The following is a 26,458-nucleotide window of genomic DNA, read 5'->3' on the forward strand; positions in this document are numbered from 1 at the left end:
CCCTTGCTGGAATTTCCTGACCAGCAAAACTTCATCCTAGGTCTGAAACTGAAGCAGAACACAGTATCCAGTGTCATGTGGATAGCATACTCCTGCAGGATACTTGTTAAGCAGCTGTTTATCTTCAAAGACCTGTTTTAATGTAATCCCAAACTCTTCCCAGTAGTCCAGCAGGTCTCAGAAGGGTCATAATATCTAAAACAGGTAGGAAATGAAAATTTCCATAAAAGAGCAAAGAATAGGTGTTAAGGAGACTCAGAGGTGAAACAGATTACTTTTCCTTAGATGACAAAGGAGGGGGGTATCAGGGTGTTACTCTTTAGCCGTGACAAAGGAGGGGGGTGTCAGGGTGTTACTCTTTAGCTGTGACATCTGAGCCCAGTCTTGAAGGACATACAGAAGTAAGGGTGATAGGTCTATTCTAGGTACAGGGGCACACATGTACACAAACAGAGGGAATATCAAGCAGCTTAACTTGACTGGAGTTTCAGATAAATGAAAGTGATATGGAGTTATTCTACTGTTAAAAAGTAATGGCCTTCTTAATTAACATCTCAAGTCCTCTAGGAGATGAACAGTGATAAGAAGAGTAGGTAACACAGAGGCTGTTCAACTAGAACTACCTCTTCTAATGGTTTTCCTAGTATACCTATCACAAAGTTTATAATACTTCATTATTTTTCTCCAGGCAAAGCATTAAAAAAAAAAAAAGCAAAATTAAGTCCTATATTACACTTTACACAAATAAGGCAGCTAAAGAGTATAATTCAGCTTAATTTTCTAAGGGAGTGAAACTCAAAAAGTTTTATGAGAAAACTTCAAGGAAGTGTCTTCTTTAAGGAAAAATCTAACACAACTTACGTGCCTGTTATTTTCATGTAGAGAGCTCTCCAAACCATTTTTCTACTCCTCTTTGCGAGACTGCTCATCTATCTCTGTGTAATTTTTCTAAGTAAGGGTGTAGCTTTGTCATGAGGGATTAACAGAATTTCAGATCTCAGGCTAGCACTATTCTACAGGCACTGATAAAGGTTCAAAAACTTAATGATTAGAAAAAACAATATAATCAAAATTTTGTTTAAGGACAATTTCTGGTGGAAGGTAGAAGATTGATTGGGTAGTGAAGAATATTAGAAATGGGAAGGATAATTCAACAGCCCACATAAGCAATAATGAAAGCATGAAATAATGCAGGCAAAGTGATAAAGGAAAAAGGGAATAGAGAGGTAAAGAGCTTTGGAGATTAGACGTGACAGCTGTTATCTGTAGAGTAAGGTAACAGGATGTAAAGACAACACCAAGGTTTTCTAGGTAAATCAGTTTTGTAAGCAACCACAAAACTAGGGATTACATCCAGCACTGTGCCAGGAAATGAGAAGAGAATAATCGAAACAGAGGGAAAAGCAGCTGGAGAGAAGAGAAATTAGGTTTCAGACTAGTTTCAGGGAGCAAGAGGTTCAATATTTACATCATGTTGAAATCATGGGCAGGGTCATTTAAAATCATAGAGAAGTTTATGATCAGAATCTAGAGCTGCATTCATATCAAAACTAGGAAATGTGCTCTCCATTCTGGAGTACTCTAATAAATTTGAAACGAATGCCTCATGAGTTCAGTCACAAGCCTGTTAGTTCTGTGCTTCTAAAACCTGAAGCTTCCCAAACAAAATGTCACCATACATTAAAGATCTCTAGCTATACTGTCTAATATGGTTGCCATTTAGGTCTGTATGATAGCTGAGTATGGCTCTTTGTATTTTAACTAATTAAAATCAAATCAACTTTAAGTTCCTCAGTCGTTATAGACACATTTCAAGTGATCAATAGACACATGTACCTAGTGACAACCAAACTGGACTCACAGCTATAAAACATACCCATTGTGACAGGCATTTCTACTGGACAGCACTGATCCAGAGACTTGAATTTCAAAAGGAAGAGGATTGTAAATGCTTCACATATTCCGCTTTACCCTATGTTCAAAGTGCACTTAGAAATTCATTACAAAGCAGCTTCAGCTTCTGCACACTAGAAAAATTCCTTTTAACCTCACCTCTTTAAAGGAGATGTTTCATAATGCCACCAATTACTTTATCCTTTAAAGTTCTAAATCTTTTATGAAGCCTAATAATTTTATTCTAATGAATATTAAGTAAATATATTGAATCTGCCTGCATTTACCTTTAATTCTGAGATATGTTCACATGAAAATTAGTTTTCCTTGGACCATGTTTCTATTTTATTATCGATTACGTGGAGGCAGTAGGATAAAAATAACCTTAACTCAATGTATCAGACATTTCTTTAATTTTAAAAGCGTTGCTGTTACATTAGTGTGACGGAAAGATGAAAAATAGAATCATTTTCATTATTCTTTCTTAAACTCAAAAATATTCTCAAGATGATGTCTCCCAGGGTTAAGAAATACCTGTCGTATTTTCAGTTCCTAACGTCATTTATTTCGTCATATCCTGCTTCCGTTATAAAAAAAAAAACAACAACAAACAACAGAAACCATTATCATGTTTAAGCTCTGGGCAAGCTTTGGACCAAAGCTCATTTTCCTGTAACGTTCTCTTCACACTTGAATCCATTCTTGTTTTATATATCATTTCACTCAGTTTTTCTTTTACAAAAATGGAGTTTCATTTAGTTGAACGTATTGCAGAAGATTCAAATTAATAAATCACAGAAGAATCTGGAAAATTACAATTATCTGATCATATTTCATATATAAAATGCTAATACAAAGTTCAACAGAAATAGCTCTGATCTAACACTGCCACCTACTGTTTCAAATGTGTAACTACACAGATCAAGTTATTAAAGAACAACATGCTCAGTCCTAACAGAGTGGTTTAACAGGAAATTTACATTGATTCCAATTTTATTAACTATGGTTATATAACTGACTACATAGAAGCCTATAACTCACACAGGAGATAAATATCTGTCCTGGCCATTAAAAGGCAAAGTATCGAATCCTTTGTTCGCAGAGTAAATGGATATGCTTACATTCAGAAGATCTCAGGTCCTGCTATCTCCCAGCCTCACCTGGCTGTAGTTACCGACACACTTCCTTTGCAGGATAAGCACTGCTTAGTTCCAGGTAAATCCTCAACAGGATATAGAATGTATTAGTAGTCTTAGTTCCCCAATAGGAACAGGGCTTGAAAGTGTCCTGCTACCTATACCTCACATCTGAGGCAGCATCTGGGGTGAACCTTGGGGGTGCTCCTGCTTTCACAAGTCAGAAACTATTGACCAACATGAAAACTCAGCAGTGGACTGATGACTGCCTCTAATTTGGCCACCTCTACCGTGGCTTTCCCAGTTTCACATCTAAATTGATTCTCATTTTTTTACACTGCCTCCCTGGTTCATGTTCTTAGGGCTCCAGCATGCTTTGTACCCTACTTGCCTGTTTTGGGTGGAGAAGGCAGATTACCTTCTTTTTAAGGATCAGTTTCTCTACCAGGCCACGTTACAAACCATGCTGTCCTATACCTAAAACACTTCCAGCGTTCCTTTAGGCTTTCAGAATTATTTCACACTTCATTCACAGAAACAAAGTGGCTATAAGAGATTCGGGCTTCCTGAAAACGCCCTGGGGATTTTACCTTAAAATGCCAAATTCTTGGTGAGGCCGTTTGCCATTATTGCGTTCCCACCTTGGAGAAGTCTGGTCGATAGGTGGCAGACCTGAGGTTCCTGAGCTCCTCCTCAGATGTGGGGTTGGTAAACTATTCCTGTTTAGCCCCTGTTGAATAATTTAACAATGGTTAAAATTGTTACCCTTTAACATGCTGTATGGAGAAGGCAATGGCAAGCCACTCCAGTACTCTTGCCTAGAAAATCCCATGGATGGAGGAGCCTGGTGGGCTACAGTCCATGGGGTCGCCACTAGTCGGACAAGACTGAGCGACTTCATTTTCACTTTTCACTTTCACACATTGGAGAAGGAAATGGCAACCCACTCCAGTGTTCTTGCCTGGAGAATCCCAGGGATGGCGGAACCTGGTGGGATGCCGTCTATGGGGTTGCACAGAGTCGGACACGACTGAAGCGACTTAGCAGCAGCAGCAACATGCTGTAAATGTGATGCTAAAGATTGTCCATGAAAATATAAGTACAAAGTACAACTAATCCTTGAACAACTTGGGAGTTAGGGGCACCAATATCCTTCATGCAGTTGAATATCCAGGTGTCATTTACAGCAGGGCCTCCCTACATGTTCTTCCTCCATATCTGAGAGTCTACATCCATGGATTCCACCAACCACAGATGGTGTAGAACCGTAGTATTTATTACTGAAAAGGATACTGCACATAAGCGGGCCCACACAGTTCAAACCCACGTCATTCAAAGATCAACTGTACATTTTTAGCATGTATAGGAAAAGCAGAACGAATATGTTTTACTCCAAATATCACATTCTATACTGCTCTTTTATTTACCTTCCTATTTAAAAATTGGTTTCTGAATTCCTGATAGTTTAACCAAAAATTTTTTCTTTTGTACATTTTATTCATAGTGTTATGAGAAATAAGCAGCTGACAATTTTAAAAGTAGATTTACCCTGAAAAAACGACTTTTAGAAGCCAAGCTTGGGATCACGGATGAGCCCTATTTCCTAAAGCTTTTATATTTTAAGTACAATGCTAATGTACACAGAAGCTAAACTGCAGAGTTCTGAACTTATGAATTAATGACTACATTAATCAGAACACCTTTCACATTAAGAATATTTATCCTAATTTTTTAAAATATTCTCAGTTAATCCAAATGTTAACCCAGAATATTCCATTTTTGACCACTCTGAATAGGTGTTTTAGTGAAATTGACATAAGACAGCTTCTGCTTCTTATGAATTTCCCCTGTGAGCAGACATGAAACCATCTCAGAGAGATAAATATGTCTTATATTTAAGCTTTCTCAAGGATGTTGATTTTATAAAGATTCAGTTAGTTACATTTACATTGAAAAAGCTGTTTATGTAACATGTTAGTTACATTTACATTGAAAAATATAAATATATAAAATATATGTTTATCTAACATCCTTTCTGACTATAATTTAGGTCCATATAATCTTTCTTAGTTCTTATCATGCATATAAGACATTTACTTTAAATCATCTAAGTCCCTTTTCTTTACTTTTTTCATAAATGCTTTTGCTCTTTTAAGTACCACCAGGCTTTTTATATTCTTTTCCAAAGCAGAGAGAAATTAGATATGAAATTTAAGTGAGAAGTTAAAAGAACACAAAGAAAAGAAATAAGGGCTACTTCCTGATTCTTCTATGACTTATTCCTATCAGTAAATTGGAGTACTCAAATAAGCCTCATTACCTAGAATGTTCAGGAAATGAGGCAATTAGGCATCCTGTTTGTTTAAAATGTTTCTAAACTGTACCAGTATACTTTTCTACATAGTAAACATAGTAACAAACAGAATACAGATATCAATGTGATTTTTTAAAATTCCTGTGCCTGGTTGCATGGCTTGCAGGATCTCAGTTCTTCAACCAGGGACTGAACCCAGGCCACAGTAGTGAAAGCCTGCAATTCTAACCATGAGGCTGCCAGTGAACTCCCTCAATGCAATTTTTATGACTAACAGTTTTAAGAATTATTACTTTTTAAAATTACGATTTGAAACCTCAAATGCCAATGGAAAATATAAAGGAAGAGCAACATACCAAATGAAAACCAGTAATAACTCAAAATGTATTAATTATTTTATTGATGAATTTATTGCTATCCCCATTTGATGCTGTGATTAACCTCTTTCTCACGGGTAGAGTGCTTTAAAAAATGTATGTGACTACCACTGGGTTTTGAGGAATGCAGCTGCTATTCTATACACTTCAAAAATAAAAGCATCACAACTACTTATGATCCAGATTTGTGATCAATAATTACCAAAATTTTGCCCTTATCAGGCTTAATTTTTCAACATTTCTATATAACAATCTGAGAATTAACAAAATGAATTAATGATCAAAGTCTCCAAAAACTATATTTAACTTTTTCTAAATTCTGTATACACTTACAATGAAAATTAACTGATTAGAATTTCGTCTTCTCTTAGTTTCTTTAACCAGTAGAACAAAGTAATTAAAATAATCTCTAAAATATTTCTATTTTTAAAGTTTTATATTAACTATAGGTAAAGGTATCAACTTGACTATTGATAGCCAAATAAAAGAATTAAAAGCACTCTGAACATGCATAATGTATACCTATTTAGAATACTATTTATTATTTTCTAAAGGAAATCTATTTTGAGTCAATGATATTTAAAGAAAAATCAATCCCATATCTAGTGATGGAAAAATCAATGCCTACTGGGCTACAGTAATCTTCAGTGGGTAGGTAGATAGAGTTCCAAAAAATGTGAAAATCAGTTTAAAATAATCCTATGAAATTTCATAAGATGACTATTATAATGATCATTTTTTTTATTGGTCCAAAAAGAATTCCTGGTTTCCAAAAAATAAAATAGATTAATGACACAATTTGACTACTAGTTTGCTGTACAGCCTGAAAATAAATTTTCCTTCTGTTCTCTGCTTCTTAAAGATAATAAAAAATAGTTGTTACCAATGAAGTTATAACTGCTAATTACAGTAATATTATTCAGAATGAAAACTGAATGCTTGCTTCATACTGAATTATTTGAAATTAAAACTACCTCTGAAGTCCCAAGCAACTCAATGTACTATAAAGGAACCAAGCCCTTTAAAAAGAAATTCTATTTTATCTAAGATTTAAAGGAGCAGTTTTAATTCGAAAACATTATTAAAGATGGAGGGCTGGCTGATTATTGTATTTTGACCTTGTGAAGTTTTCGATCTCCTTTCTCAGCGGGGTCCTCTATCTCAGCGCAGGGATAAAATCCAGGAAATGGTGTGAGGGGATTAATCTTTGGCCTACAGGAGCCTGAGAAAGCACCCATCAAGCTACTGATACTCCGTAGGGAAGCAATGACTTGTGGCGGAAGGGTGGGGTCAACCAGAAGATCTGACACCATATTGCGAGCCTCATTTAGCACTGAAAGATCAACTCCACTTCCACCTCCAGAAATCTAGAAAAGAAAAAAAAAAAAAAAGACATAAAATTACATATGTATTAGACACACAATTTAAAAAGTCCATCTAACAATAGCTTAAGTAATTGAATCCTATTAAATATTAATTTTCACTTATTTGGACATAGCCTAAATGATATAAGCAGTATGATTCTAACCTTAAAATTTTGATGCTGAAGTGTATAACAGATATTGTGAATTTTAATTTTTTTCTACATTATTCATTAGTGTATCACATGTGGTATCAGAGTACAAAAGAGACAGTGATAAACTGAACTGAATGGTTAATACGGAAGGAATAACATGAGGCTGGGTCCTGAAGAATTGACAGAAAATACATTTTTTTTTAATTTATAAATGTTTCATTGATAAATACATATGATTTTTACTTTTCAAAAATACATATGTATTATGTTCAATTCAATTACCCACAGAAATCAGTGCTCTGGTGATCAGAATAGTGAATTAAATGTTACTTCTGTTCTATTGTACCTTGAATTTACGTTTGGGTGTGTCTATAGTTTATAACTACTCATAGAATCTGTTGAGTTCACTGTTAAGTATCCTCACCACATTTTTAAATTGAGAAGTGTTACGAAAGTTAGACCAATAATTAGCTTAATAATGTATTTTCTCTTTGAGGAATTATTTTTTCTTAAGTATTATTTTGTATTACTTTATTTTAAAACATTCCCCATTATTGGGCTATAGGTCAACTTTTTCCAGTCTTTATAAGCAAACACCTCTCTTAATATGTCACTGTAGATAATTAAGCATATTTCTGATAGATAGCTTCCCATAACTTGAACTACTGAAGCAAAGTAAATGAACACGTTAAAATCACTATAAAACTACCCTTACATATGTTGGTCAAACCAGTATTTCCACAAATTGTATATAACAGTATCTGTTTTCCCACACTCAAATAAGAAATCTGTCGTCATTTGACTTGGGTGTTCCTTTATAGGCAGTGTGTCATTTCTCTCTGGCTGCTTTCAATATATTTTCTTTGCTTTTAATTTTCAAAAGTTTAATTAACATATTTTAGAGAAGATTTGTTTTGAGGGTGGGGGGGAACACTGATACTATTTGAGATTCACTCAGCTTTTAAAATACATATATTTATTTATTTGGCTATACCGGGTCCTAGTTTCGGTATGCAGTATCTTTGGTTGCCGCATGCAAACTCTTAGTTACGGCATGTTGGATCTATTTCCCAGACCAGGGATTGAACCCAGGCTCCCTGTACTGGAGTGCAGTGTTTTAGCCCCTGGATCATCAAGGAAGTCCCTGCTCAGCTTCTTGAATTTACAGAATTACATCTTTTGCAAAATTTAGGAAGTTTTCAGCTATTATTTCTTTAGACACTTTTTCAAACTCACTCCTTCTCCTCAGACACTGATGATTATGAATGCTGGATCTTTTGTTACTGTCCTCCAGGTCCTTAAAATTTTGTTTAGTTTGCTTTAATTTCCATTATTGCATTTTGTTGCTCTATAAGCTTCCTCCCCCCCTTTTTGGTAACTTCTATTACTTTTTGCTGAGATTTTCTATTTCATTTACTTGTTTCAAAAGATTTGTAATTGCTTATTAAGACATTTTTATGATGGCCACTTTAAAATTCCTCAGTTCAGTTCAGTCACTCAGTTGTGTCTGACTCTGCGATCCCATAGAACTACAGCATGCCAGGCCTGCCTGTCCATCACCAACTGCCAGAGTCTACTCAAATCCATGTCCATTGAGTCGGTGATGGCATCTAACCATCTCAACCTATGTCGTCCCCTTCTCCCCCTGCCCTCAATCTTTCCCTACATCAGGGTTGTTTCAAATGAGTCACTTCTTGGCATCAGGTGGCCAAAGTATTGGAGTTTCAGTTTCAGCATCAGTTCTTCCAATGAATACCCAAGACTGATCTGCTTTAGGATGGACTGGTTGGATCTCCTTGCAGTCCAAGGGACTCTCAAGAGTCTTCTCCAACACCACAGTTCAAAAGCATCAATTCTTCGGCGATCAGCTTTCTTCACAGTCCAACTCTCACATCCATACATGACCACTGGAAAAACCACACCCTTGACTAGACAGACCTTTGTTGGCAAAGTAATGTCTCTGCTTTTTAATATGCTATCTAGGTTGGTCATAACTTTCCTTCCAAGGAGTAAGCGTCTTTTAATTTCATGGCTGTAGTCACCATCTGCAGTGATTCTGGAGCCCCCCAAAACAAAATCTGTCCCTGTTTCCCCGTCTATTTCCCATGAAGTGATGGGACCTGATGCCATGATCTTAGTTTTCTGAATGTTGAACTTCAAGCCAACTTTTTCACTTTCCTCTTTCACTTTCATCAAGAGGCTCTTTAGTTCTTCACTTTCGGCCATAAGGGTGGTGTCATCTGCATATCTGAAGTTATTGATAACCCAGCAATCTTGATTCCAGCTTGTGCTTCATCCAGCCCAGCATTTCTCATGATGTACTCTGCATATAAGTTAAATAAGCAGGGTGACAATATACAGCCTTGACGTACTCCTTTTCCTATTTGGAACCAGCCTGTTGTTCCATGTTCAGGTCTAACTGTTGCTTCCTGACCTGCAAACAGGTTTCTAAAGAAGCAGGTCAGGTGGTCTGGTATTCCCATCTCTTTCAGAATTTTCCACAGTTTATTGTGATCTACACAGTCAAAGGCTTTGGCGTAGTTAATAAAGCAGAAATAGATGTTTTTCTGGAACTCTCTTGCTTTTTTGATGATCCGGCAGATGTTGGCAATTTGATCTCTGGTTCCTCTGCCTTTTCTAAAACCAGCTTGAATATCTGGAAGTTCATGGTTCACATATTACTGACGCCTGGCTTGGAGAATTTTGAGCATGACTTTACTAGTGTGTGAGATGAGTGCAATTGTGCGGTAGGTTAAGCCATCTTTGGCATTGCCTTTCTTTAGGACTGGAATGAAAACTGACCTTTTCCAGTCCTGTGGCCACTGCTGAGTTTTCCAAATTTGCTGGCATATTGAGTGCAGCACTTTCACAGCATCATCTTTCAGGATTTGAAATAGCTCAACAGGAATTCCATCACTTCCACTAGCTTTGTTCCTAGTGATGCTTCCTAAGGTCCACTTGACTTCATATTCCAGGATGTCTGGATCTAGGTTAGTGTGAGTGATCACACCATCATGATTATCTGGGTCGTGAAGATCTTTTTTGTACAGTTCTTCTGTGTATTCTTGCCACCTCTTCTTAATATCTTCTGCTTCTGTTAGGTCCCTACCATTTCTGTCCTTTATTGAGCCCATCTTTGCATGAAATGTTCCCTTGGTATCTCTAATTTTCTTGAAGAGATCTCTAGTCTTTCCCATTCTATTGTTTTCCTCTATTTCTTTGCACTGATAGCTGAGGAAGGCTTTCTTATCTCTCCTTGCTGTTCTTTGGAACTCTGCATTCAAATGGGTTTATCTTTCTGTTTCTCCTTTGCTTTTCGCTTCTCTTCTTTTCACAGCTATTTGTAAAGTCCTCCTCAGACAGCCATTTTGCGCATTTCTTTTTCTTGGGGATGGTCTTGATTCCTGTCTCCTGTACAGTGCCACGAACATCCGTGCATAGTTCATCAGGCACTCTATCAGATCTAGTCCCTTCAGTTCAGTTCAGTTCAGTTGCTCAGTTGTGTCCGACTCTTTGTGACCCCATGAATCACAGCACGCCAGGCCTCCCTGTCCATCACCAACTCCCGGAATTCACTCAAACTCATGTCCGTAGAGTTGGTGATGCCATCCAGCCATCTCATTCTCTGTCATCCCCTTCTCCTCCCGCCCCCAATCCCTCCCAGCATCACAGTCTTCTCCAGTGAGTCAACTCGTCGCATGAGGTGGCCAAAGTATTGCAGTTTCAGCTTTAGCATCAGTCCTTCCAATGAACACCCAGGATTGATCTCCTTTAGAATGGACTGGTTGGATCTCCCTGCAGTCCAAGGGACTCTCAAGAGTCTTCTCCAGCACCACAGTTCAAAAGCATCAATTCTTCAGCAATCAGCTTTCTTCACAGTCCAACTGTCACATCCATACATGACCACTGGAAAAACCATAGCCTTGACTAGATGTATTAAAATTCCTAGTCAGTTTCAAATCTGATTCATCTTGGTGTTAATAATTGTTTGTCTTTTCTCACTCAAGTTGTGAGTAGTTAAGAGGCTAGGAAATAGCATAGAGCTCTTTATAGTCTCAAGGGACTGGGAGACCAAATATGGAATTTAGGGTTATAAAGACAGAGAGCTTTAAATGCTTCCAAACAAGATCCCAGATAGAAGAGGAGAACAAAGATGCAAGCCTGAATTTGGAGCTGCCATCCCCCCTGGAGATATTTGCCAATTTGTAAACAGAGGCCAAAAGATAGAGAAACCAAACAGAAATCCTCAAAAAGATTTCTATTTTGAAAGTAAAATAAAGCTGTCAGCAGTCTCAATGCTGGAGGGAACAAAACCAAGAGTTCCGAGAACACCATGAACCAAAGAAAAGAAAAGACAGAAGGCCTGAATAGTCCTAAAACTTTGAGAAACTTAACAATTTAAAACTTGTCCATAAGAAAAGCTCCAAACTGAGATAGCTTCACCAAAGTATTCTTCCAAAGGAAGAAATGAAACCCATCTGACTAGACTCTTTTAGATATTAGGAAAAAAGTTAAAAAATTTAAAACGAAAAAATGTGGGGGGAATTTCCCACCTTATTTTATGAGGCCAGTATAATTTTTATGCCAAAAACATGATAAAAACAATAATTATAAGGCCAACTCTCATGTAAGCATGAATTCAAAATAATAATAAATAAAATCCAGTGATAAATATTTTTAAAAAGAAAATAGTTCTTGATCAAATTTGCTTTATTCTGGGAATCCAAGGATGGTTCAACACAGGCCCATAATTAATATACCACATTAATAGAAAAAAATGGAGGAAAATTCAGGGATCATCTCAATAGACACTGGAAAAGCATCTGATAGAATTCTGGACCCATTAGACTTAGAATAAAAAAGTTTTTAGTGAACTGGGATTAGAATAGAACTTCGTTAATCTGATAAAGGGTACCTATATTAAAAATTAGTGGTGAGTATGCTGAATATTTTCTCCCTGAGATCATGAAGAGGACAAGGCTATCTACTAGTACCACTTCTATTCAACACTGCATTAGAGATCCTAAACCATACAGTTATGCAAGAAAAGTCTCATATGATTGGAAATAATAAGCCTGTCTTATATTCATTGATGACATTATTATATCCCTAAAGACTCTAAAAGGATCCTCAGACAAGCTACTAGAATTAATAAGTAAATTTAGCAAGGACACTGGATACATGGGTCAATATATAAAAATCAACTAAACTCCCATGGGGCAGCACAAACTGTTAAAAACATGGAATTTCTAAAAATTGCTACCTTTTACATTTTTCAACTTTAAAAATTAAATAACAAATCTAAGAAAATAGATGCATGACACCTGCACTGAAAACATTAAGATAAAAGATGACTCAGATAAGTGAAGGAATATACCATTTTCATGTATTGAAAGCCTCAGTATTATAAAGATGTAAATTTTCCTCATAGTGATCTACAGAGTCAATAAAATCTCAGTTGAAATTCTTGTATATTTTTTTGGATATGGAAATTTTCAAGTTTATTAAAGAATAGCCAAGATAGTTTTGAGGAATAACAAAGCTAGAGAACTTACACTATTATAAAGTTACGAGTCTGGTATCAGTGTTTCAGGAGAGATAAATTGACAAACAGAATAGAAAGTCCTGAAACAAATCTACATCTTGTCACTTAAAAGACAAAGGTGATAATACAGTGCAAAGAAGAAAGATATATTTTTTTCAATAACTGGAAGTGGATCAACTAGATAGCCATGTCGGAAAAAAACTGTCTTGATACGTAAACCACAATACAGAAAAATCAATTCTAGATGTATTACAGATCTAAAGATGGAAAGTAAAACAAGAAAACTGCTAGGAGGTAACAGAAGAGGGTAGACACAGCCCAGGGAGGAGACAAGATGTTCTTAAGTAGGACACATACAAAAAACACTAAATAAAAAGGAAATGATAAGTTGACATAAAAGGAAATGATTGATGAATAGAGTGTTTTCAATAAGACACCATGATAAGCCACAGACACGAGAAGATTTCTTAAGGAATATTCATGTCCAAAATACATAAAGAAACTCCTATTGATCACTAAGTAAAAGGTAGATAATTGCTGGGGAAAAAATGGGGAAAAGATCTTCACCAGAGGATAGCTGAGTAGCAAATTAACATGAAAAGATTCTCAACCTGATGAGCCATCAATGAAATGCAAATATTAAAACTACAATAAGATACTCTTCAACAGCTACCAGAATGAAAGATGTGGATCAACTGGAAACATCTATATACTGCTGATGGCTGGGTAAAAGTGATACAATCTCTTTGGAAAATTATCTGGTGCTTCCTACTAAAACTGAATTACACATGCATACCCCCCTCTAATATCCAACAAAAGACATCAAGAATATTCCAGCAGCATAACTTGAAATAGACAAAAAACTGAAAAATAAATGTCAGTCTGTTATAGACTGGATGAACTGATTGTCTATTCATTCAATAAAACACTAAATGGAATAAGAGTGGGTGAATTACTACTATGCATAATACCAAATTAATCTTACAGATAAATTTTGAAAGAAGTAAAACAGAAGACACATATGAGTGATTCCATTTACTTACAATTCAGAAAAAGGCTAAGTTTTGATGACAGAAATCACCATTGAAATAACACCTGGGAGAAGCTGATGACTAGGCAGGGGGCTTTTGGGGTGCTGAATTCATCTGAAAAATGGTCACATGTATATATTCACTCTGAGAAAATTCATCAGGTTGTACAATTGTGACTTGTGCACTTTTATACATGAGTGTTACACTTCAAATTTTTTCTTTTTTTTGGCCATGCTGCATGGCCTACCATATCTTTAATTCCTCAACCAGAGACCAGGGCAGTAAAAGCACCAAGTCCTAACCACCAGACTGCCAGGGAATCCCCTACATTTCAATTTTATTTTTAAAGGATTATTCGAAAGAAAAAGAGGAGTAGAAGAAATAAAATTCTGTGGGACTACAAGCCCATGCTTGAACCATCACTGCTTACTTATCTGTAGATTTTACCAGTAATTTAGATAGGAAATGGCAACCCACTTCAGTATTCTTGCCTGGAAAATTCCATGGACAGAGGAGCCTGGTGGGGTCCATGGGGTCGCAAAGAGTTGCCTACGACTGAGTGACTGAGCACACAGAAACTCTTTTAATTGGAAACTGAGAATTTTGGTGGACATGACTGAGGCAAAGGCCACTATTTAGGTCAAGGAACCCCAGTCCCTTTTATTGAACAGGTCAGATGTGGCCCTCCTCACTTCACCTAACTGTAACAGTTACATCAGAGAATACAGGCTGTTGTGGTTATGCCATTTATTGTTTAAAAATAATACTCAACCATTCGAAGGGGTGTTCATTTTTCAAAGTTTTATGTTGAAAAAACATTAAATAAATAGATATGATAAATAGTTAATGTTTCCATACACATGTATGACAAGGATTTGATATTTATTAATGTTTATCTGTTAGTATAAAAAAAACCAGGTTTCAAAATAGCATATGGAATATAATATTACCATTTTTGTACTAAAATTATATATACTATATATAACTATATAGTATCGGAGAAGGCAATGGCAAGCCATTCCAGTACTCTTGCCTAGAAAATCCCATGGATGGAGGAGCCTGGTAGGCTGCAGTCCATGGGGTCACTAGGGGTCGGACACGACTGAGTGACTTCACTTTCTCTTTTCACTTTCACACATTGGAGAAGGAAATGGCAACCCACTCCAGTGTTCTTGCCTGGAGAATCCCAGGGACGGGGGAGCCTGGTGGGCTTCCATCTATGGGGTCACACAGAGTCAGACACGACTGAAGTGACTTAGCAGCGGCAGCAGCACCTAGACGGAGAAGGCAATGGCAAGCCACTCCAGTACTCTTGCCTGGAAAAATCCCATGGATGGAGGAGCCTGGTAGGCTGCAGTCCATGGGGTCGCTAAGGGTCGGACACGACTGAGTGACTTCACTTTCACTTTTCACTTTCACACATTGGAGAAGGAAATGGCAACCCACTCCAGTGTTCTTGCCTGGAGAATCCCAGGGACGGGGGAGCCTGGTGGGCTGCCGTCTATGGGGTCACACAGAGTCGGACACAACTGAAGTGACTTAGCAGCAGCAGCAGCAGCAACTATATAGTATACATTTCAGTACACTGGAAAACTAGGAAAAGATCTATAAAGAGATATATCAAAAGTTATTCCTTGATGTTTGATTTTCCTTTGTTCTCCTACACGTCTATTTTCAGTTTCACTGATACCAACATAAAGTGATGAAAAATCTTTTAAAAAAGTCCATTTTCTATGATTCCATATGTGTATATCTATATATATACATTTCATAAATAAAAGTAATTTCTAGGAGTATGGATAGGGATTTTCTTTGGAAACATACATAATGACTAGAATGGTACACAAGTGAGGCTTGTAGGATGCTGGTAATGTTCTATTTTTTGTTATGGGTACTAGTTACATGGGAAGCTTAATTTGTGAAAATTCATTCATCTGTGCAATTTTCTATTGATAAGCCCAGATTGTACCAACAACATTTAAAAAGTAACTATATACATTTAGTTATTGACCATTTTCTTTTCCTTTGCAATTAAAATTTATTTTTTAAAAATCTACCTAAATGAAGTTTTGGTTATTTTAATTCAGCTAAAGAAAAATCTTATGGCATAGAAATCTTCTGCACGTAACTTTATATGTCAAAAATTGGATTACAGATGTTAATTATTAGTGGTATCAGTTATATTTACCTGATAGTGAGGTTTATACCACTGCTTTAAGTCCCAATCCCAAAGAATCATCTGAAAGAAAAAATAAAAGAATTCATTTAGTTACAAAATGGAGCATCTTCAATTACAGATACAAAAACAGCTTAAATTTTGGGAGAGAAAATGGGGAGGTGAGAATAAAAATGATCTCTAGATGGAATATTTCATTAATTACACAATCTGTGACTGAAAAAGCAAGAGAGTCAGAATAAAGTCACTAAACTAAGCTATGTTAACCTTTAAAATATTTATTACCACAGAACCAAAAATATAAATCCAAAATTACATCCATTTACTAAAAATACACGAAAAATTAGAAATCACCGCTCTCCCCTTCCCACTCTCTCCAAAGGCTCATAATTTGTCATTTTAAACCAGTGTCAGTAGGTGGTGCTATTTCCCTAGCAACAAGACTGTTGTCAAAAGCACCTTTAAAAAGCTTGCCTGCGGTTTACATAAAGCATAAAAGAGTGGATTTATAAAAAGATACACACACCCTTTTGATTCACAGATTTAATTAGTTTCCCTGTTCCTCTTCTTTATAGATTATCAGTGATAACTTCTAGTCTTCTACTAGATTATTTTTCTCCTGCCCGTCTCTTCCTAGCAGGCTGTGGGGCTGCTTCCCCATCCAACAGTCACTGCTCAAGGAGACAAAATTAGCTCAAATTTGGCAAGCTATAGCTGCTAACTACGATTAAACCTAATTTCTTTTAAATTTACTTAACTTGATAAATAAGTTTCTTCCTTTTGCCTAAATAAATGATATAATGACAATTTTCTACATAGCTTTGAACCCTAACCGTGAACCTAAGCCTAGTTAATTTGTAATCCAATCACATACTTTCTATGTACTGAAATATTTGTTTCTAGTCATAAGGCTCCTGATGCAAAAGATCTTAAAATGTTACCTCTTCTTTCATTGGTCCAATATTTCATTTAGGAATTGACAGAATTTTTTCGTAAAGGTACAAATAATTTAGGCTTTGCAAGCCACATAAGGTCTCCATGGCATATTCTTTGCTTTTTGTTTTACAATCCTTTAAAACTCAAAACAAAACAAATATTCTTAGCTCTGTGGCCACACAAAAAAGGTTGCTAGCAGGATTTGGTTAGTAGGCTACAGCTTGGCGACCCCTTTTTAAAAATCATCATTTGTCATTATCACCATCTCCTTGTCAACATCCTTGCAGAAGGTCATCTCTTGCCAGTGGAGAGAAACATATTTCTTCCCAAAGAAAATCCAGATATACTACAACCGCTTACAAAATTCATGGACTAGTACCTGCAAAATTGCTACGGTACAGCAACATGAGAAGAATTTAATATATATTAGTAGACTCATCAAATTTACACAGTATTTTATATAGCCCTAAGTGTGGTCCTCATATAATTGCTTCAGGCTGTGATTTAACCAGCATATAAAGACATTAATTAATGCAGTTTAAGACACTAATAACTTCCTAAGAACATTCACAGTAAGATTAAAGGAACCTAATATCCCTAAGTTTCTTGTATACTTGATATAAAAAGTAGTGAAAGTGTTAGTTGCTCAGTCACGTCTGACTCTTTAGGACCCCATGGATTGTAGCTTGCCAGGCTCCTTCATCCATGGAATTCTCCAGGCAAAAATACTGGAGTGGGTTGCCATTCCCTTCTCCAGGTCATCTTCCTGACCCAGAGATCAAACCTGGGTCTCTTGCATTGCAGGCAGATTCTTTACCATCTGAGCCACCAGGGAATACATGTTCCATTTGCATGCTATGGTTACACAACTGGCTTTTTAGTCCCAAGTGCAATACCTTACTTCAGTCCTGATTTTAGCCTGCCCACATTTCTTTGGAGAGTGGAATGCTGACTAGCCTATTTACCATTCTTCCCATCATCATGACATTTGTAAATCTGATGTTTCCTTAAGTTCACTAAAAAAAAAAAAGTACAGAGTGGACAGAAATGAAGACAGAACCACCGGCTGGGTCACCAAAGACTACCTATGAGATTTGCGTCTGAGTCTGCAAACTTGCCTAACATGCTATTGTCCAATCCATACTCCTACATTTCTTCTACAAGGAAAGGAAGTGAAGTAAAGCAGCTCAGTCGTGTCTGACGCTTTGCAAACCCGTGGACTGTAGCCCACCAGGCTCCTCCCTCCATGGGATTCTCCAGGCAAGAGTACTGGAGTGGGTTGCCATTTCCTTCTACAAGGGTACCATCAAATGGTGACATGCCTGTGCCTCATTTCTCCTCGTCATCAATCTGAGTAGAAGCTGATTTCTTACTAACTCCAGCATACTTTCATCATGAGGGTTTCTTAACATTCTGTGCTTCCCACCTGCTACTCTGGCTTTGAATAAACTCTTGAGCAGCAGCTCAGTCTTATTTGCAGTCACTTTCTCTGTGATCAAAAATACATTTGCCAAAAAGCAGCAGGTCTTAGTCTGAAATCCCCTGCATATTAGGAACTGAAATAGATACAGTGAAAGCCACAAACTGCTGGTAGACTGACTTCGGTATAAACTGGACAAGTAGAATATTAGTGATTTTGAGAAAACAAAATTTCTGTGTAAGTAGTAGATGACGTATGATCCAGGAATCATACAGCTGCAGCGAGACACATCTTAGAGCAGAGTTACTCAACGTGTGGTCCACAATAAGAAAGTACAGAAGTGAAGAGTAAATGTTTAGAGATGTTTATACCAATTTGATATAAAATTTTATATTTCATGTCATTTGAATATTATTGCTTTTATCTGTTGAATTTGCATTCTTGGCATTGTGTTACACCTTATGTCGCCAATCAAAAAAATAAATGGCTCAAAATTGGTTTCCTAAAGCTCAAGGTACTAACAAAAACAGTAACATAAATAACTCCGAATAAATGTTAAGCCTAAATCAAGAACAATACTCGAATGCAAACTCACTACAAATCTGTGGGTGTGACAATACCACACAAAACCATAAAAGCAAAAATATTACTAAACCATACAACAGTGACCATCTAAAAAGTGGATTTTTTTTTTTTTAGACTGCATGTTATCTACTTTGAAACTTTTATGACAGTCACGCAAAATGTGAAGCCTTTTCGGTAAACCAGTAGAACTTTTCCAGAATAATTACATAAAGATTTCTTATATGAAACTGAATATTTCTGTTTCTAAAATAGAAGTGACATAAACTGGAGGCACCATTCAGATTCTGTGCTCCCCAAAGGAAAAGCATATAAAGAAGATAAACAATTGCCAAGAGGTGTGTAAAATTAGCCACACGGATGATAAACTTTATGCCGGAAGAGAGAACAGACCAAAAAATCTCCAAAATGTATTTACTAAGCAACACCTTGGGACATCACAGAACTGAAAAGGCATATAAGGTAAAAGAGTAATTACTGTCATATTTGTACATAGCAAATACTTTAGGGGCTTTCCTAGTGGCTCAGATGGTAAGAGTCTGCCTACGTATGGTACAGGAGACCTGGCTGGGTTCAATCTCTGGGTCAGGAAGATCCTTGGGGAAGGGAATGACAACCCATTCCGGTATTCTTGCCTGGAGAATCCCATGGACAGAGGAGCCTGGTGGGCTACAGTCCATGGGGTTGCAAAAAGTAAATGCACACATGGGATGAATCTAGACCAGTTCTTGGTTTATATGCAATACACACAACAGAAGATGGGGGGCAACTGTTTTTTGTTTATCACTGAAAAACCCATACTACAAAATAGGATTTTTTTCCTATTTAATCATTATTTTGTGAATTATGATAGAGACATGAAAATGTGCTGGAATCAGTTCTGAATCAGTTATTGCACAGCAAAGAAGAGCCTGGCTAAACAATGAGAATATCTCTTAACTGCAGATCTATCACTGCTTTATTCACAGAAAACAGCTAGTGGTTAAAACACACGCTGGGCACGATTCAGTGGTAGACAAATGTGTAAGAGTAAATGCATTCAATGTTTGGCCACAGAAAGTACATCTTTTCGGTGTGCTGTGGGAAAATGGAGTGCAAATAAAAACTATAATTAGCAGATAGAAGTATTTTTTGCAATAAAATGCAAAGAGCTTCTATTTCTCAAGTTTTTAAGCATGACAATACCCATTAACTTAGCAACAGACACAGCCTCAAAAGTAATCTTCAGTGAGAAATCTCTTTACGATTACAGGGTCCATATTGAATTTCAGTATTCAGAATCAACAGTCCAAAGAACTACTTGCTGCATTCTACTGTAAATTACAATTTTGCTTAAATTTTTTCAATTTAAGAAAATAGAGAAAAGAATCTGGTTGGATATACAGATTGTGTTATATAGGTTGTGAATCTACAACACACAACCTATTTACTCATCAGTGAGCTAAAACAAATATCTTTAATATTTCAAACAATGTTTATTAATTTCATTTTTTAAAACTGAGTCATTTTAATATTTATTTAATACTGGTAGGTAACCACCACACATACTGAATACACAGTGGATAGTGCATGGATATTAAAAGTTTAAGAAACATTGGTAGAAGCATTCATTCCTCCAAAATAACACATAGCTCTTTTAAAATTTTACTTCCAAGTAGCCAGTATATGCTCTATATAAATTGTTCCGAAGTCAGCAAAACCTAAACTTCACTCTCAATACCAAAGGAAATCCTATAAATAAAAAGAAGGATAAATAATTCAAATATTATTAAATTTTGAATCAAGTAAAAAAAGAGTTTTAGTGACTATGGTAAGCCACTCCAGTACTCTTGCCTAGAAAATCCCATGGACGGAGGAGCCTGGTAGGCTGCAGTCCATGGGGTCGCTACGAGTCAGACATGACTGAGCGACTTCACTTTCCCTTTTTACTTTCACACATTGGAGAAGGAAATGGCAACCCACTCCAGTGTTCTTGCCTGGAGAATCCCAGGGACGGGGGAACCTGCTAGGCTGCCGTCTATGGGGTCACACAGAGTCGGATACGACTGAAGTGACTTAGTAGTAGTAGTAGTAGTAGTAGTAGTGACTATGGTATGTTCTCAAAACATGGTTCTGTTATACGATAAGACGTCATTTCATGAAAGGATGAATTTTATTTGCTGTTTTTAGGAGCTTCCAGTACTCCATTTGTCTCTTTCCATCTAAATTCAAATATTACACAGTATCAGAAATTAGTACATATTTTCACACACTGTAGACATCTGTTCAAAAATAATTTTAAAAACAGAATTTTCTCATAATTTAAGTAACACATGAGGTGCCTATTATTAAAAAAAATTCTTTTAGTTGATTTGATAAAGTAAACCCAAAACTGTGCTTTTATAAACTCAGCTTTTCTTTGTGGTTAAAAAGTTGAATCCTGATAAAAGTTTCTGTTTGAATATGTTTGTAAGTCTAACATGCTTTACAGAGCTCTATGAAACCACCACCACCACAGTGAAACATCAGCAGCACAACCAGGAGATGTTATCAGGTTCAATTACGTCAATGAGGTTTTACTTCATTGTTCCCTAATGTAGCCAAGAAGAAAAACATATATGTGTCCTCAAGTTAAGCTTAGAGAACTGTGACATTTACGTGAAATTTGAAAGATTAGCTATTATGCGACAGCTGTGAATTAACTGTTAAAACATACTTTATTTTCAGCATTTTTTATTTGAGCTTCGTGTATAAATCTAGGTTAATTTATCAAAGTTCAATATTTTCAACTTTTTCTGTGCCTTTCAACTTTAGTCCCATTTAACTATGTTTACTGAACATGGACACCCTAAAAAGCTAAACTAAAACTGTACAACTGTACTTTCTAATAGTCTAAAGTGCAAAGACAGTGATCTTGACCTCTGGATGACAAATAAAGGCCCCAGTCAGAAAATCTGAGAATAAGGGAAAAAAAAAAACAAGGGTGTGTGTGTCTCTGTGTGTGATGGGGTGGAAACCTGAGAATAAGGGCCAAAAAAAGGAGGGGAGTGTATGGTGGGGGAGGAGACTAGTATTACCTGGAAACTAGTCTCATTTACTATTCTTACCAATCAATCAAAACATATGATTACAGCTGTGGTGGTTTAGACTGCAAGCTATGCACCAGCACTGTTAGATGCCTAACACACAATGGCTTCTTTAATCTTTACTGGAATTCTTTGTGGTAAGCCTATTTCCCCGTTGTACAAATGAGACAACAGAGACTAAAAAGGTGAAGCAACCTGCCCAGAGTCACATGCTAGTAAGTGGCAGAGATAGAAATTAAAGTCAGATCTGTCTCATTCCAAAGCTTTTTAAGGATTCTTAAACGTTATGCTGACCCACCTTTTTTTTTTCCACTTTGTATCAGGGTATAGCTGATTAACAATTTTGTGACAGTCTCAGGTGAACAACGAAGGAAGTCAGCCATTCAAATACATGTATTATGCTACACCGTCTTATATTATCAGCACTACTATGTGCTAGTAATATGGCAGGTGCTTGACAGTCATGTAGAAGCACAACAATTTTGCAAAGCAGCCCCATTTATATATGGAGAAGTTAAGACTTAGTGATTATACTAATTATTCGCCATTTGCCTCTCAGATCCGTTCTTTGTCCTCCTCTCCATGATGGGGAGACTGACCCCTCGACACTGCATCTCCCAAGTTCCCATGCAGTTGACTTCCACTTAGGTTGGGAGATGAAAGCAGGAAACTGGAGTTTGGGAGGAGAGAAATGGTTGTGTCTTTTCTGCTGCCTCCATGACTACAGCTCTTAATCAGTTGGTCTTCCCTTCATAACTTCATCTGTGGCTCTGAAAACACTATTTCCATCCTTGTTCTATCAGCCTCAGGTGAGGTAACAGCTTTCTATAGTTACTAGCTCCCTAGTTGCCTAACCATCCCCATGATCACCCTCTTAGTCTTGTTCTTTCTCTTAAGGGTTATTTGAACCACCCACCTTGGAGTGAATTCCATTAATATTTCTTGCAATCCTAAATACAGGGACACTGTGAACCAAGTTCTATTAGGTGTCAGCTAGCAAATCGCAGAGCGAGTATCTGAACTCAGATTTATTGCCCTTCAAATTTTATTCTCTTTCTACTACTATGCTGAAAGGGCTTTTAATGAGATTTCTTTCCAAAAATAATAAATAAAAAAAGATCATCAAATCATCAGATTACCCTCCAACACCTGACCCTGTATTTCCTGCCTTTCATTCTGCTACTACAGTTGAACTTGCCGAGCTCTAGTCAATGACTCACTTTTCCATAAATGGTCTAGATCCAATCTGCTGGTGCCCGCATCTTGCTTCAGAAGTGTCTGACTCTTTGTGACCCCATGGACTGTAGCTCATCAGGCTTCCTCTGTCCGTGGGATTCTCCAGGCAAGAATACTGGAGTAGACTACCATGCCCTCCTCCATGGGTTTGATCCCAAGATCCAATCCAGGTGTCTACCTGAGAACGCTTCACAACCAGCTCTCTCCCTCGCTCTTCCATCATCATTTTTTCTCTCTACTAAATCATTCCCAGTATTCCCATTAGACTATAAACATGCCGCAATTTCTCACCTCTCACACACACACAAACTTTTTCATGATCTTACACTCAGCCTCTATCCAATTTCTTTGCTCCCATTTATAGCAGAGTTCCTCAAGGGTAATGTTTACTTTTTGTTTCCAATTATTCTCCTATAATTCTCTCTGAGCTATACTAGGTGGTCCTTGAACATGCCAGGCAACTCCAATGAAGATTTTTTTTCCTAAAGCTATACTGATAATTCAGAATTTATAAGATAGCACTTAAAACGTACATAGAAGTTTGGGCTTTTTTCTCAAGAGTTCCAAAGTAGAAACAACAATATTTAAAGGGAGAGTACAAATATAGGTTGAGTAGGAAAAACATGAAGTACTCAAGTCATAGAATGTTTAAAAAAGAGCTTTAATCTTTAAAAGTCCCAACTAAAACATTTATAGCCTATTGATCTTATGAGACTTTTGTTTTTATCATTTGATGTTCTTAAATTTAATTAAAACACCTACTTTATTTTTAATCTTTCAGAATCATTTTAAAACAGTTTAACGCACCACAGTCTCATTAGTTGTGCTAAGCACAGAGAGTCATTTTCTAAATATATGAAATGGCATCTGCCTTATCAGTAGTCTTAATCTCTTATCCAGTCTAGATGTTTTCAAGTTTTTACCAACCTGCTTCTCTTCTAGACCCATGTCCTTCTAGATTTATAACTTGGTACATAGCTCAACTGATTTCTCTACCCTATCATTAAGCAGAATTTCATCTCTCTCTCAGACATGGTCTCTACATTCCTACCAAGAGATACATATTCTGGGGAGAATGTACCAAAAATAATGGAAAAAAAAAAAAAAAAGGAATTGCAAGCCTATAACTTCCGTTTTCCCCCTAATGTGAATAGTGTTTTCCTTTTAAGTTACTGTATAATTTTCAGTGGGGCTTCCCAGTTGCTCAGTGGTAAAAATTCCACTTGCCAATGCAGGAGATGTGGGTTCAATCCCTGGTCTAGGAAGATCCCCTGGAGAAGAAAGTGGTAACCCACTCCAGTATTCGTGCCTGGGAAATCCCATGAACAGAAGAGCCTGGTGGGCTACAGTCCATGTGGTCACAAAGAGTCAGACACAACTCAGTTGCTGAACAGCAACGAAAATAATTTTTCAGTATAGGTTAAGCAACAGATTAAATTAATAATAGCTAATATTTAAAAGACCTTACTAAAACATGTGAACAATTCAGGATCACATGGTGGTGGTGGTGGTTTAGTCGCTAAGTCATGTTCAACTCTTGCAACCCCATGGACCATAGCCTGCCAGGCTCCTCTGTCCATGGGTTTCTCCAGGCAAGAATACTGGAGTGAGTTGCCATTTCCTTCTCCATCAGGACCACATAAGGAATGTCTTAATATATATTTTTATGAACAAGAGCAAAAGAGAAAAAAACGTTACACACCTCAATCAATAGGAATATGTTACAAACTTGACTCTGATTTGGAAAGAAAATCGGGAAATCACCATGGCCTTCTGGGGATTTGAGGCTGATCTTGAGATCAACCTAAAATCTAAAGACGTATTCCTCTATACATACAGTAACTCAGGCAGACTGATATCAGAGCCCAGGCTCTCAAGCACTTTACTATACTGCTTCTCAGCTACTAAGCAGGCTAAATCGCTCCGCTCCTCCCCACCCCCACATCAACTCTATACTGCTCATTGTACAGACATTGAAGTAAAACAAAGGAACTAGCTAGTCCTAGGCAGGCATACCCCCTGCCTAACAAAGCAAATATAACAAGTTTTTTTTTCCTCTGATTGCCCATCATAACTTATCTGAGAACAGATATAGTTAAAACTTAAGAATGATGAACCAACCAGACACCTGATGAACTCTGGACAGAGGTTTGTGACATTGTACAGGAGACAGGGACCAAGACCATCCCCATGGAAAAGAAATGCAAAAAAGCAAAATGGCTGTCTGAGGAGGGCTTACAAATAGCTGTGAAAAGAAGCGAAGCGAAAAGCAAAAGAGAAAAGGAGAGATATAAGCATCTGAATGCAGAGTTCCAAAGAATAACAAGGAGAGATAAGAAAGCCTTCCTCAGTGATCAATGCAAAGAAATAGAGGAAAACAACAGAATAGGAAAAACAAGCGATCTTTTCAAGAAAATTAGAGATTCCAAGGGAACATTTCATGCAAAGATGGGCTCGATAAAGGACAGAAATGGTATGGACCTAACAGAAGCAGAAGATATTAAGAAGAGGTGGCAGGAATACACAGAAGAACTGTACAAAAAAGATCTTCACGACCAGGATAGTCACGATAATGTGATCACTGACCTAGAGCCAGACATCTTGGACTGTGAAGTCAAGTGGGCCTTAGAAAGCATCACTACCAACAAAGCTAGTGGAGGTGATGGAATTCCAGTTGAGCTATTTCAAATCTTGAAAGAGGATGCTGTGAAAGTGCTGCACTCAATATGCCAGCAAATTTGGAAAACTCAGCAGTGGCCACACGACTGAAAAGGTCAGTCTTCATTCCAATCCCAAAGAAAGGCAATGCCAAAGAATGTTCAAACTACCGCACAATTGCACTCATCTCACATGCTAGTAAAGTCATGCTCAAAATTCTCCAAGCTAGGCTTCAGCAGTATGTGAACCGTGAACTCCCAGATGTTCAAGCAGGTTTTAGAAAAGGCAGAGGAACCAGAGATCAAATTGCCAACATCCGCTGGATCATGGAGAAAGCAAGAGAGTTCCAGAAAAACATCTATTTCTGCTTCATTGACTATGCCAAAGCCTTTGACTGTGTGGATCACAATAAACTGTGGAACATTCTGAAAGAGATGGGAATACCAGACCACCTGACCTGCCTCTTGAGAAACCTGTATGCAGTTCAGGAAGCAACAGTCAGAACTGGACATGGAACAACAGACTGGTTCCAAATAGGAAAAGGAGTACGTCAAGGCTTGTCACCTTGCTTAT

At 37.1% G+C, this 26,458-nt stretch overlaps 1 protein-coding gene across 3 annotated transcripts in view; it reads right to left on the reverse strand.

Moving 5' to 3' along the window:
* Positions 1-26,458, reverse strand: part of PDE3B (phosphodiesterase 3B) — a 190,742-nt gene that overhangs the window by 50,078 nt on the left and 114,206 nt on the right. For 2 of the 3 annotated variants that reach the window (XM_055423330.2, XM_055423329.2), the window contains exons 2-4: positions 16,001-16,051; positions 6,839-7,087; positions 3,620-3,759 (exon numbers count right to left, since the gene is read on the reverse strand). In XM_055423330.2, coding sequence (XP_055279305.1) covers positions 3,620-3,759; positions 6,839-7,087; positions 16,001-16,051 — 440 coding nt within the window. The remainder of the gene's footprint in view (positions 1-3,619; positions 3,760-6,838; positions 7,088-16,000; positions 16,052-26,458) is intronic. The other variant, XM_088843072.1, reaches the window with a different exon arrangement.

This window comes from Moschus berezovskii, chromosome 14 (genome assembly GCF_049115385.1).
Source record: "Moschus berezovskii isolate FMDL1 chromosome 14, NW_MosBer_1.0, whole genome shotgun sequence".
NCBI lineage: Eukaryota > Metazoa > Chordata > Mammalia > Artiodactyla > Moschidae > Moschus > Moschus berezovskii.